The sequence below is a fragment of the Tiliqua scincoides genome, chromosome 1, assembly GCF_035046505.1.
Source record: "Tiliqua scincoides isolate rTilSci1 chromosome 1, rTilSci1.hap2, whole genome shotgun sequence".
Classification (NCBI taxonomy): Eukaryota; Metazoa; Chordata; class Lepidosauria; order Squamata; family Scincidae; genus Tiliqua; species Tiliqua scincoides.
Genome location: NC_089821.1, coordinates 116,236,101 through 116,248,272, shown reverse-complemented (window position 1 = coordinate 116,248,272; position 12,172 = coordinate 116,236,101). Strand labels below are relative to the sequence as shown.

At 41.9% G+C, this 12,172-nt stretch overlaps 1 protein-coding gene across 1 annotated transcript in view; it reads right to left on the bottom strand.

Annotated features, from left to right (window-relative positions):
- MFSD6 (major facilitator superfamily domain containing 6) overlaps positions 1 to 11,831 on the bottom strand; it is a 28,303-nt gene extending 16,472 nt beyond the window's left edge. Inside the window, exons 1-2 of the mRNA XM_066621747.1 lie at positions 10,279 to 11,831; positions 889 to 986 (exon numbers count right to left, since the gene is read on the bottom strand). Of these exons, the coding sequence (XP_066477844.1) occupies positions 889 to 986; positions 10,279 to 11,831 (1,651 nt within the window). The remainder of the gene's footprint in view (positions 1 to 888; positions 987 to 10,278) is intronic.
- Positions 11,832 to 12,172: the final 341 nt, after the last annotated feature.

The following is a 12,172-nucleotide window of genomic DNA, read 5'->3' as shown; positions in this document are numbered from 1 at the left end:
TAAGTCCAACTCCAGAACCACTTCACTATCCTGGCTCTCTTCTGTTAATGTTAATATCAATTATGAAAGAGATGCTGCCAAAGAACAAATTAAGCTTCATGCGCAAAAATGCCCTTGATCTTAAAAGCATGGCTATTTTGTCCCTCTTTGGGCCCAATCTGTTATCCTGCTTTCCTTTGCAAGTCTGAATTCCCTGATTGCACTAACTCTCACAGGCACTTTGTAGATTTTCATTTCTACTTTCACCCACCTTGTAAATGGACAATAATTAGAGAAGACACATCCCAATCAGTTTGTCACTGACAAGGTATTCCTACATCTACAATTATTTCTTCCCCCAGTTTAATTGCTGTATAGTCACAGACCTTCATTCTAAATCACAAAGTGCCCCTGAGGAACACAGAAGAAAACAGGTCATTCCTGAAGTTTCAGTTACGTATTTATTTTTTAGATCCAATGTGAAAAAAGCAAGAAGCAAGTGCTTTTCTTCAGTGGCACTAATAAGAAATCACTGAGTTTGAGAAAATAATACTTTATAGCCAAGTTAAACTAAAGTCTGCCAACTGTCTAGTCTTATTTGTATAGGCATAACATTCCAGTTGAACTCGTATCCCTTTGTTTAGTTATGGGGTGTTCGTTACCATCACACTATTTGCTTCTAAGTCACGCCACAGAATTACAGCTCAACGGCACAATTCACTTCCAGGCGCTCATACTTTTTGACGATTACCACAATAGCGTCAGAACCAGAACAGAATCTCTGGGATTATTTACTGATGAGTGCAAGAGCGTGGCTGGATTTTTGCTCAGTTATGGTTCAGCTGACAATATGAATATTTACGCATCCGATTGTTATGCTACAGGAGCAGAAGTACACAGCCTTCTTACCTTGAAGTACTTCCATAGGCAGAACAGTCCAAGCATTTTCCAGATAGGAGATGTAAATATAGCGAGCTGTGTTGCAGGCAAGGCCAATATACAGAACTCTAGACGTAGAAAAGAAAGGTCAATGGCTGCTGTCACATTTTTCATGTGTCACATATGCTAACAAACAAGCTTTACTCTTTTGGCTTAGAGCTGCTCTATAAGCAGTTTTATTTAGGACTGAACTCAAACGCTACTGAATGAACTTGAGTTCTACGGATATTGCACAGTCAACCAACTTCACTCGACTCTAATGAATCTCTTAGAGCTGTGTTTCTCAAACTGTGGGTTGGGACCCACTAGGTGAGTTGCGAGCCCATTTCAGGTGGGTCCCCCCATTCATTTCAATATTTTATTTTTAATATATTAGACTTGATATATTGTATCATGCATGGTATGTGACTGCATCTGGGGAAATGCTACAGCTCTGTACTTTTAACAGACTATTTGACCAATGATAGTAAATGGAACTTACTCCTGGGTAAGTGTGGGTAGGATTGCAGCCTAGGATTGCTAAAAATTTTCCTGCTTGATGATGCCACTTTCCGGTCATGACATCACTTCCGGTGGGTCCCGGTGCTAAATGTTTGAGAACCACTGCTTTAGATAATGAACTTTAAAAACTCCTTTGTGAGATTATTTGTTAACTGCGTATTTCAGTGTCTTCAACAAACCCAAGCTTTTCCCATTTTGAGTATTTTGTTCTTGTTGTCGGATCATTCTCCTGATGTTTTTACAGATGAATGTGGTGGAAGATGCTAGTTCAAATTAAAACTGAAATGTCTATTAATCTCAGCTTCCATTATACAAACAACAGAAGCTGACATTTTTTATAGCTCCTCACCCACTTGTGTCCACCCACACTGCAGGTTAATAAGTATTTTATTAAAACAACCTCTGACCCGTGAGAACTTATGCTATGATATGTTTAAGTGACGTCTCTAAGGTGACCGTTTTCGTTTCCCTGCAACAGACAACGTGGCTTCCCCTTTGGAGCCTGGAAGTTGAGAATAAAATGGAGATGCAGGGAGAAGATTCATGAACTGGATCGACTGTCACAGGTTATCTTCTGGGCCCAGAACATGAATAGTTCAATCCATAACAGAAAGGTAAACATCGATTAAGTAACCTTCAATGAAACGATAGCAGTTTGTTAATGCTTGCATTTCTGGCAACTGGCCCGAAAGGGGGGGGAAAACTGGTCAGGCTAGGTTTTCTCTGACCTTTTGTAGGCTCCATTTAAAGATACCCAATACAGTATGTTGAACAACCTTCTCAATATGCTATTTTTCAGAAGCATACATGTTCCCAAACCTAATTGTTCCCTCCTCATTTGACATGTATATAAGCTTCTTCATAGTTTTAACCAGCAGCTTGGGGGGGGGGGATACAAACCAGAGGGTCAACCCTGAACCCCAAAATGCCCCAAACACAAGAAGTGGCAACTGGCTCAAAACCAGCTCCATGAATAAAGAAAATAAAAATAATTAGGCACTAAGTAGTCACTTGAGGGGTGTGGTGAGGGCTCCTCTCTGCTCTGGGTACATTTGAAGAAACTATGGCATGAGCCATCTTAAAAGAAGGGAGAGGAGAAGGAGACACCGGTAGGCAGGGCCTATGACTGGCAGTCCTTCTGGTGCCCCAAATAGAAGCTTGCCCACCCACAGGCACCCAGTAATGAGGCCTTTGGGTGGCGGATTCTTGAACCAAGTCTGCTGGAAACTTCTTCTCCCTTCTTGGCCCTGTGGTTCCTCTTTGTCGCCATTCTGCCAATCATCATAAACAGAGCGTGACCTTTTCCTTCTTACTAAGTTACTGCAACTTCTTAAAAGAAAAGATAGAGCATGAGAAGTTAACAATAGGGTGGAAGGATGGACGTCTGTGAGATTGAGGAGGAGAGGAAAGGAAGGTCAATCTGAAAGTGCATGTGTGCATGGGTGGGAGGAGGTTTATCACTTTTGATATGAATAATGAATAACTTTGTTACTTTGCCTGTGGCCTCTGTGAGTAGATGAGCCCCAATGCTTTTCCTCTATGGCCACAGCTGAAGAGACTTTCCTCCCAGAATAAAATCACTTCCAGGACAGTGAGGAATAGCGATATACTGCTATTCAACAAAAGGTTTACAGAGTGGGTTATACAGGAAAAGTAATAAGAACACAGGCATGCATATGTTGGCCTAGAAGGAGACATAAAAACCATAAATTTCAGTTATATTCTTATGGATTTAAGAAAGTTTCAGCTTGACATTGTTCTGCACAAAATGTATCTCAACTGATTTCCAGACCACTTTTTAAAGTTAGTGCTTGGACTATTAACAGGTTTTAAAAAATACTGATGAACATGAGCCAGAAGTGAACCCAAATTTTAAGGGTTCTATTCCCTTAACCAAACTCACTTTTCATCCACACTGAAATCAGTAGTTTGTCTAGCTAAACAAAGGCTTTGTTTAACCCAAAAAATTAAACACAATCATTATAATCCTGTAAAGGAGTATATGGTCCTCATGCCCAGGTATGGTGTTCTATCCCTCTGCAATTCAGACAGAAGACAAGTGCCCAGCCCCAACTATTGAAAATGACTCCCTGGGAAATAAATGTTCTGATATTTTCCATTTCTAATTAAAAACGGAAGAGGCACAATTTTAAGATGGTACAGGTATAATTATCCCAACAATTACTGGATCTTAAATACACCACATAAGTGATGAGTGACAAGACAGGCCAGTGTTCCCTCCTAGTGTTCTCTGCTGCCCTAATTCGGGCACCAATCAATCAGCCAAGGTATATAATTATTATTACATTTCTATCCTGCTACAAAGGAATTCAAAGTGGGGTATTGTATTCTCAAGAAGTCTCCCATTCAGAACTGCTGAATTCAACAGGCTGCTGCACTGCATGACTTAGCCCAGGGGTGTCAAACATAAGGCCCGGGGCCGCATGTGGCCCGTGGAAGCTTTTTATCTGGCCCTCAGGCTCTCAGTTGTTGAGCAGTGCTGAGGTGCTACTGCTGGAAGAGCAGCCCACATGAAAATTGGGTTCTCTCATATCTTGCAACGTGATCAAGATTTACATAATTTTCTCTTCTATCATTTGCAGCTAAAGAGTTCCCAAGTTAGAAAGAGTGCTTATTTTTAGTCATGACCTGTTTAACGACATCACTTCCTGCCTAATAACATAACTTCCAGCCCCCAGCAGGCATGACGAATGCTATTCGGCCCTCTGTATGAAACATGTTTGACCCCCCTGACTTAGCCTATGACCTACCATACAGGTCTCCTACCAGGTTACTATAGGAGTATTCTAGTTTTCAGTGAAACTATCTTTCTCACAAATCAGCTATTCCTTTCTCCATTTCTGCCGTTTTTCAACAGTAAAAAAGAAATGCCCCAATGACCTTACCATCAAAAAGCCACAAAGGGAAAAGCAGAGGAATGAGCGTGAGCAAATGTAGTCGCAGGTACTTTAGCTCAGTTACATTTGAGGATGAGGAGAATAAATTTGACACTGACAGTCGCAGGCTTGATGGCACATCACAAATTTTGATGCAATTTGAAAGCAACCTTCTTTCTTTCGAGCAACAAAAAACCAACAGAATTCAAGTTCTTCTGAACAGTATCTGGAAAGCTGACAACGATGGCAAGCTAACTTAATATATTCGTCCTTCTTACCATTTTTGGAAAATACAGAGGTCAGAAAAATCCACATGAGAGGCCCAGCAGGCCACCTTGCATCCTGATTGAATCAGAATTCATCCGTTCTCTAATTAGTTGTCTGCTGAAGGGCAGCACAGTCACCTGCTGTTCCTCCAGCCCAATTTCAGGCAACATTGTGCACAAAGATCCTGCTTTTCCACTTTCAGGTCACTAACTGGACTGTCTAGTTTTAAAATGATTCCTTTTAAAGCATGGTTTGCAAAAGTTATAAATACTGAAATAATTATGCTTGAATAAAGAATTATGTGCTGGCTGCCCATTTGTTTCCCGGCCCAGTTCAAGGCGTTGGTTTTGACCTTAAAAGCCCTATGCAGCTTGAGGCCAGGATATTTTGAGAGACCGCCTTCTTCCATATAATCTGGCTCATCCTCTCCAGTCATCAGAGAGGGTCCTCTTCCAGGTGCTGCCACCTATGGAGGTGGGAGGGGTGCCAGCAAGGAGTAGGACCTTCTCCATAGTGGCACCAACTCTATAGATTTCCCTCCTTCTTCTTTTACGAGCTGCTCCCACCTTAGAGGCTTTCCAGCGGGGTTTAAAGACACTTCTTTTTACTCTCGCCTTTTAAGGTTCCGGCTTTTTATTAATGGGCTTGTTCTTTTTAGTGTTTGCTGGTTCTGCTGTTTTTTGCTCCTGGCTTTTAATTTGGTTTTAAATTAGGTTTTTTAGCTTACTAATATTTATATTTTTATAAATATAAATTATATTTATAAATTTATAATTTATATTTCATACTAATATTTATATTTTTATATTGTATTTTATGTTTTTATTATTTAGGAATAATATCATTAAGTTAGCTTTTACTTTTTTTTGTAAGCCACTTTGAATGCCCACTTGGGAGATAAAGTGGGATATAAATTTGTCGAGCATTGTAAAAACCAGTTCAGAAGGACTGGTCATTCAACCGTTGAAGAGAAATTTTAAATAAAAAGAGGGAGTGACTTCTGATGGATGAATCACAGAATTAGGGGACATGAAGTAAGCTTGTAATTTCTGGATCTATGACACAACCCAGTCTTGTGAATTCACTTTGGGCTTATATTTTGGGCAAAAATGCCAGTAAAAAGCTGTCTTGAAGCTGCTTTGTACTGATACAGTAAACAGAAGCACACTGGTAAAAACAGCTGTGGTATCCCACTACAAACATGTGTGTGTGCATGCCACAGAGAAGCACATGGAAAACAAAAATCCCCAAAGGTGATGTGTAAGCTGCCTACCAGTCATTTAATCTTCTTGGGATTCAGTCTTATATGATTAAACGGGATCTAACTTTAAGGGAGGATTCAGATGAGCTCTTGCCACTCAGGAGCTACATTACTGTTCTGGCTGAGGTGCTCAGTCAAAGCACAAAAATCCATGCATTTCAGGTAGATGATGCTAGGACTTCTGTACCACTGAAGCGAGCCCCCTCCCCTAGATCCTTTTCGTCAGGGTATTTCAATCTTTCCAAGCAACCAGAATCCATCACAAATAAGCACATTTCTATGCAACACAGTTGGCACCACATATATAGTACTGTACAAAAAATCTTTCCAACACAAATGCATACCTGAACACACCCATGACTCCTACCAATTTTGCACAAATAGCATGTGACAGTCCTGCATGTCAACCTCATCTAATGAACCAGACAAATCTGACTTGCTGTAGAGGGATCACACTGACCACCTGACTATCTTTTTAAGCAAGGAGAGATGTGAACTTTTATACTTGGGGTGTGTGTGCACAACCTGCAAAGAGCAATTAAAACATTAAGTGAAGAATTCATTAAAGAGCCAAGAATTACTGCAGGAGGAGAGATGAGTCTTGCTAAACTACACATATCTTGTTCACAGAGAGTGACATGAGTGCTGAAGTTTGCTTTCAAACTAATAAAAAATACTGTGTAAAATGTTCAAAAAGTCAGACAGTGGCACAGGCATGGAAGGGAGAGGTGAATAACTGTTTACTTCATCCACATAAGTGCTACTTAGAAAAAAGACATCTGGACCCCCTCCAAAAGAAGAGTAACAAGTGCAAACATACAGCAAATGGCCCTTATAAGGCCTCACACAACCTAATTCTTAGGCACTGTGTGCCAAGAGTTACTGGGCAGACACAGACAGGGTCCCTTAACAGGTGAAGAAGTATGATTCCATTTAATAAGATATGAAGTGGTTTACTGTTTTTTAAAAAAGTTTCATAACATTGTGTGCTAATGAGGCAGCAAATAAGAAGAAACCAATTTATGGTCCTTGAAGACACTAGCAATGGCATTTACACTACTGGCTTTTGACCTCACTGGCAGTTTATGGCATCTACAGTGTCTAGGTTAAATGTTGGAGGATGTAAATTCAATCAGTTATCAAAAGTATGGATTCTGCCTGCTCCCTGTGCTGAACTTTCTGAAATTTTATTTTAATTGCCAAAATTCCTAGCCTACAAGATGGGTACAAATCAACTGAAGAGGTGTTTTTGTTTATTTTTCTTAAATTGGATTTTGCATTATGACAAATCTCTCTCCATGCTAACGATTCAATCTAAGATGAAAACCTAAATGACTGCTCACCAGATGTGCTAGAGGGAGTTTCTAAATTTTTACTTTTGGTGATTTCTAAGCCTTCTTAACGTAATTTGTCAAAAATGTTGATATTTTATGTTGAACTGTAAATGTTTTATTAGTAATTTAGTATCTTAACTCCGTTTTTGATAAACGGGATTAGGACTAATTATGTTTGCTTTTATGATTTCTCTATCTATGCCTAATAAAGGTTTATTCATTCATTCATTCATTCAAGATGAAAACTGGAGTCAATACAAACAAAAATGAAAAGATTTACTGATCCTTCAAACCTCAATATGGACCTTCTGTCAAAACATATTGTGCTAATTGTCTGCTTATCTGTGTAAATAAGAACCACCAGGAAGAATATCCAACCTCTGGGGTTAAGCGTGATAAATGATATAACAGCCAGTTCCTATGCAAGTTTTCTTACCCCACTGTGTTCAGTAGTGCTTACTCCCAGATAAAATGCATATGAAATTGCAGCCCAACTCATATATGTATATGTATGTGTATGTCACAAGCCTAGAAACCAAGAGATGCCATCCTCTATCACCAAAATCATCCATGAAGTCCGTAAAGGTGATATCTGTAAGGTGATGTACGGACATCCATGAAGTCTGTAAAGGTGATTTCTATTTTATATCTATTTAGAATTTCCCTGCTATGTGTTGGTTCTTTAATAATATTAATAACTCCAACCTAGCAAACAGCATGGACATTAACATCTTATTGGAGAAAACAGCATTTCTCCCACTAACCTTTCAGTCTTGGAAACTTCTGATTGTTTACAACCCAATGCAAACAAGACAGTGGCACCAACTGTCATTTTAATCCCAGTAAAACCAGTGGCGTTCCTGGAGGTCCCAGCGCCCAGGGCAACCCCCTGTTTTCCGCACCCCGCACCCCCCTGACCCAGAAGTAAATGCGGTGACATCACTGTCACTGCAATTACTTTTGTGCAGTACAGCCTCAGTTTTCCCTTTGAAAAAAAGGGGGAAGAGGTAGCTGAGGCCCCAATGGAGCCTTCCACGCCGCTTGTAAGCGGCACGGCGGTCTCCACTGGAACTGTTTGGGGCCACTGGAAGCAGCCCCAGGCCACTGCAATGGAGACCTCCGCGCCACTTACAAGCGGCATGGAAGCTCCATGGGGGCCTGGGAAGCGGCACGTGTCTTCCAAAATCTGAAGGGGTACGCGCCGCTTCCTCTCCACCTCTGAGGGACACCCTCAGCGGAGGAGGGGTGACCAGGAGTGCTATGGAGAGGCAGCGAGAAGCTGCCTCTTGGGCAGCACCTAAGCGCCAGACTGGGCCGTCCCCTCCCCCTTATAGGAGGAGAGGAAAGGGGCACCCTAGAGAGGCAGCATCACAACTCCCAGCACACTGCCACTCTAGGGTACAGTCTTCTCTCCCTTTAAGGAAAAAAGGCAAACAGGCAGCGGGGGGGGGCAAGACTTGAGGAGACGCCCCTGGAGGGTTGGCCCCCGGGGCTTTTGCCCCATTTGCCTCCCTCCAGCCACACCTGTGAGTAAAACACAAATCTACAACGGAAATTGGAATAGAATTGTCTTCAGTGTCTGGCCAAAAGCAGATAGTGATGGGGCTTGGAGGTGATTCCAAAGCTTGAAAACTACAGCCAAAATGACCTTTTCCCAAGTACCACCTGCCATGCATTTGACAGCAAAGGAGTATCCATCCATACCATCTATGAATCTGTTTAGTCCTTTTTCGATTCAAACCTTCTGGCATTTACCATAATCTATGAAACTGTGTTCCAAAGATTAACTGTATGCTTTGTGAGGGGAAAAAAAACTTCTACATTTGCATACAGATCCCTCTGGTGTCCTATTGTTACAATGTTGGGAGTAATGGAAGGGAGAAAGTTTATTCGCCCCCCCCACTTCATTCCTGATTTTTATACTACCGACCCCCAGGCTCACCTATTTTCTACAACTCAAAAGTCCAAGGAGACTATCCAAAAAGCAAAAACAAAAACAAATAGTTTATACACAAGAGTGAGAACCAAGCATACAATCCTATATTTAATTCAGATTTTCTTATCAGAAGTTTCCATTCCATAAAGAGGCAAGCCAGTGTTCTGTTTTTGAAGCATCTTGTTTGTTCAGGAGTAGGACTTACTGCAGAAAAGATTTCTAAGAACTATCTTAACATTCGGTTCCTAATCATATTATTATGGTTCTGCATTGTCCAGTCCCATACTGTTATCACTAACATCTCTAATGGCTCATTAGAGATGTGTTAACACTACGAGCAAACCAAGTGAGTTGTGTTGGGTGTTTACATCCCGTAACACTGCCTACCCTCAAGCCTTACATATGCATAACAGAGACAGGAGAGGCAGACCCTCCCCTTCCTGTCAGCTCAGCCTTCCCTGAGATTGCGCACATGTTTCACCAACTGTCTGAGTGGAGGACCTGAGTTGCTGCAAGCTGTAGTCTCTCTGAGAGAGACAGTCTCAAAAAAGTCTCTTGGAGAGATTATAGCTTGCTGCAGCAGGCAGCTCAGTCTCTCCAGTGATCATGGAACCACCCAGAAACTGGTTGCGGTGCATACGCAATCACCTCCCTTGTGATCACTGTATTCACTGTGATTCCATATTGCAGTGGTTCTCACACTTTTAGCACCGGGACCCATTTTTTAAAAATGAGAATATGTCAGGACACACCGGAAGTGATGTCATGACCGGAAGTGATGTCATCAAGTAGGAACATTTTTTACAATCCTAGGATGCAATCCTACCCACACATATCCAGGAGTAAGTCCCACTGACTATTATTGTTTAAAGCATATACATAGTAGCCTGTTAAAAGTACAGATCTGTAATACTTCCCCAAATGCAATCACATACCATGGCAGCATCCAAGTACAATATATTAAAAATACTGTAAAATATTGAAATGAATGGGGACCCACCTGAAATTGGCTTGCGACCCACCTAGTGGGTCCCAACCCACAGTTTGAGAATCACTGCCGTATTACAACTGTTCAATATACTATTCCAGAGAATGTTCTTACGCTCTTTCATCTATTCTTGGTGCATCAGCTATAACTGTTCGAATGTTATGCCTTTTGCTTACCTGATATGACCAATCAGCTCAATCAACTTGTGACTGAAGAAATAGGCTGTCAGTTCAGACACATGACTGAGGACTGAGCAGACCCCAAAAAGGGTGGTGGTGCCATTCAGATCCTCCAGATGCCAGTAGAGAAAGGTGAACACAAAACCATATCCAAATCCCATAAACCAAGCTACGAACAGGACCGAGCCATATTGGATGCTGCAGAGCAACTTTATCAAGTCCCAAAAACTAAAGGACTGTGATTGGGTTGAGTCACTGGGGGTCTCATTGGAGGAATCTGTGGAGGAACTTCTATCCACCTGGGAGACCTCTGCCTCTTTACTTTGGTTCTCATCTTGCTTGTAGTGGTTGTAACTGAACCGGAATTGGGTCGCCACAATCAAGGAAAGTGTCATCAAGACACCAAAGACTATGAAAACAATCCTGTAGTTCTTGTATTCCGGAGCTTTGCAGCCTTGACCTTCAATCGAAACTTCTATACGGGTGGAGTCTATCCCAATTCCAACGGATAGCATGGCCAGTCCCCAGCCCAGAGAGCCCCACATTCGCTGCAGCCCATAACGGTCCCGGTGCTTGCCAAGATACTGCAGGGTCACAGTGTCCACGATCGTAACTGATGAGGCACTGAAGAACTCGCCTATAATGACAACCAGAAGGATAAGCAGGAAGATGGCTTCTACCTCCTGATGATCATAGATGAGAGTGCCCTGATCTGGAAATGCTGCCTTTGTGGTGACAGCAGGCAACGTCGTTGGCAGGGACTCATTTCCTGGTGGTTCTACGGCACTCTGAAAAATACCTTCTGGAGTTTTGTTAGTGATTTCGTGCTCTTTGTTCTCTAATGCACGTTTCCGGTTTCCATTCTGAGCAGTCGGGGAGAATGTGGTGTCAGGATTCACAGGCAAAGCTGAGCTCAGTGATGACAGACTATAAACAGAAAGGTCTCTTTTCCTTTGGCTCTTTGTGGTCAAAGCCCCAGCAGTAGTTAATGTGGAGATATTTTGCAGGGCTGTAGTTGAAAGGTGGCTGGCATTGGTAGGATGCACTGGCACTGGAAACTTTGGTACGCATCTTAAGGTAGCTGGTTTAACAAATCCGATTCCCAAGTTAAACAACACCCAACATAAAAGCGAGAAGAGGAGTACGACTTTCCCTTTCTTAAAGCGATCCGCCACCACTCCCCAGAAAGGAGCACTGCAGAACTCAATGAAGTACCTAATGCCCACCAGGAGTCCGCTCTGGCTAGGTGTCATGCCCAGTTGTTTATAATACACAGGCAATAGCGGATAGAGGGAACCATACGCTGCATAAAAGAAAAAATAAAAGACTTTGGAGACCAAAAGGTCATTGTTCACTTTCACACAGTGTCTTTCGAGCCAGTCTAGCTCCTCGTCAGGAATGGTAGTTGTGGTCTCCGTTGAAGGTGTATCACTTTGGGTCTGAAGGTCTTGCTCCTTAGAAATGCCACTGAAAGGATCCGCAAGCACGTATTTTCTCTTCTGCTCCTCCTCGTCGTCAGTTAAAATGGCTACTTTATCATCGGTTGCCATGGCTTAATACGACCAGGAGACTCACACCGGCTCTCCAATTTGAAATCAAGCAGCCTGCAGAAAGAAACAAGAACCACCCTCGTTAAAACACCATACTGACACATACAAGGAAAGAATACAGACATTTCAGCTGCTGTAGAAAGGTTCTTTTAATTACTTATAGACACAGTTCAATCTTCAGCAGGAGTTTAAGCACCAAACAAATTTACTGGTAGAACTGTTTCCTTAGATAGCAATGCTAGCAATAAAAAATCAGTTTTATCATCAGTAGTGCCCCCCCCCCCATTGCAATAGTCATCCTTCCCTGGCAACATTTGTAAATACAAAATTAATAACCTTTC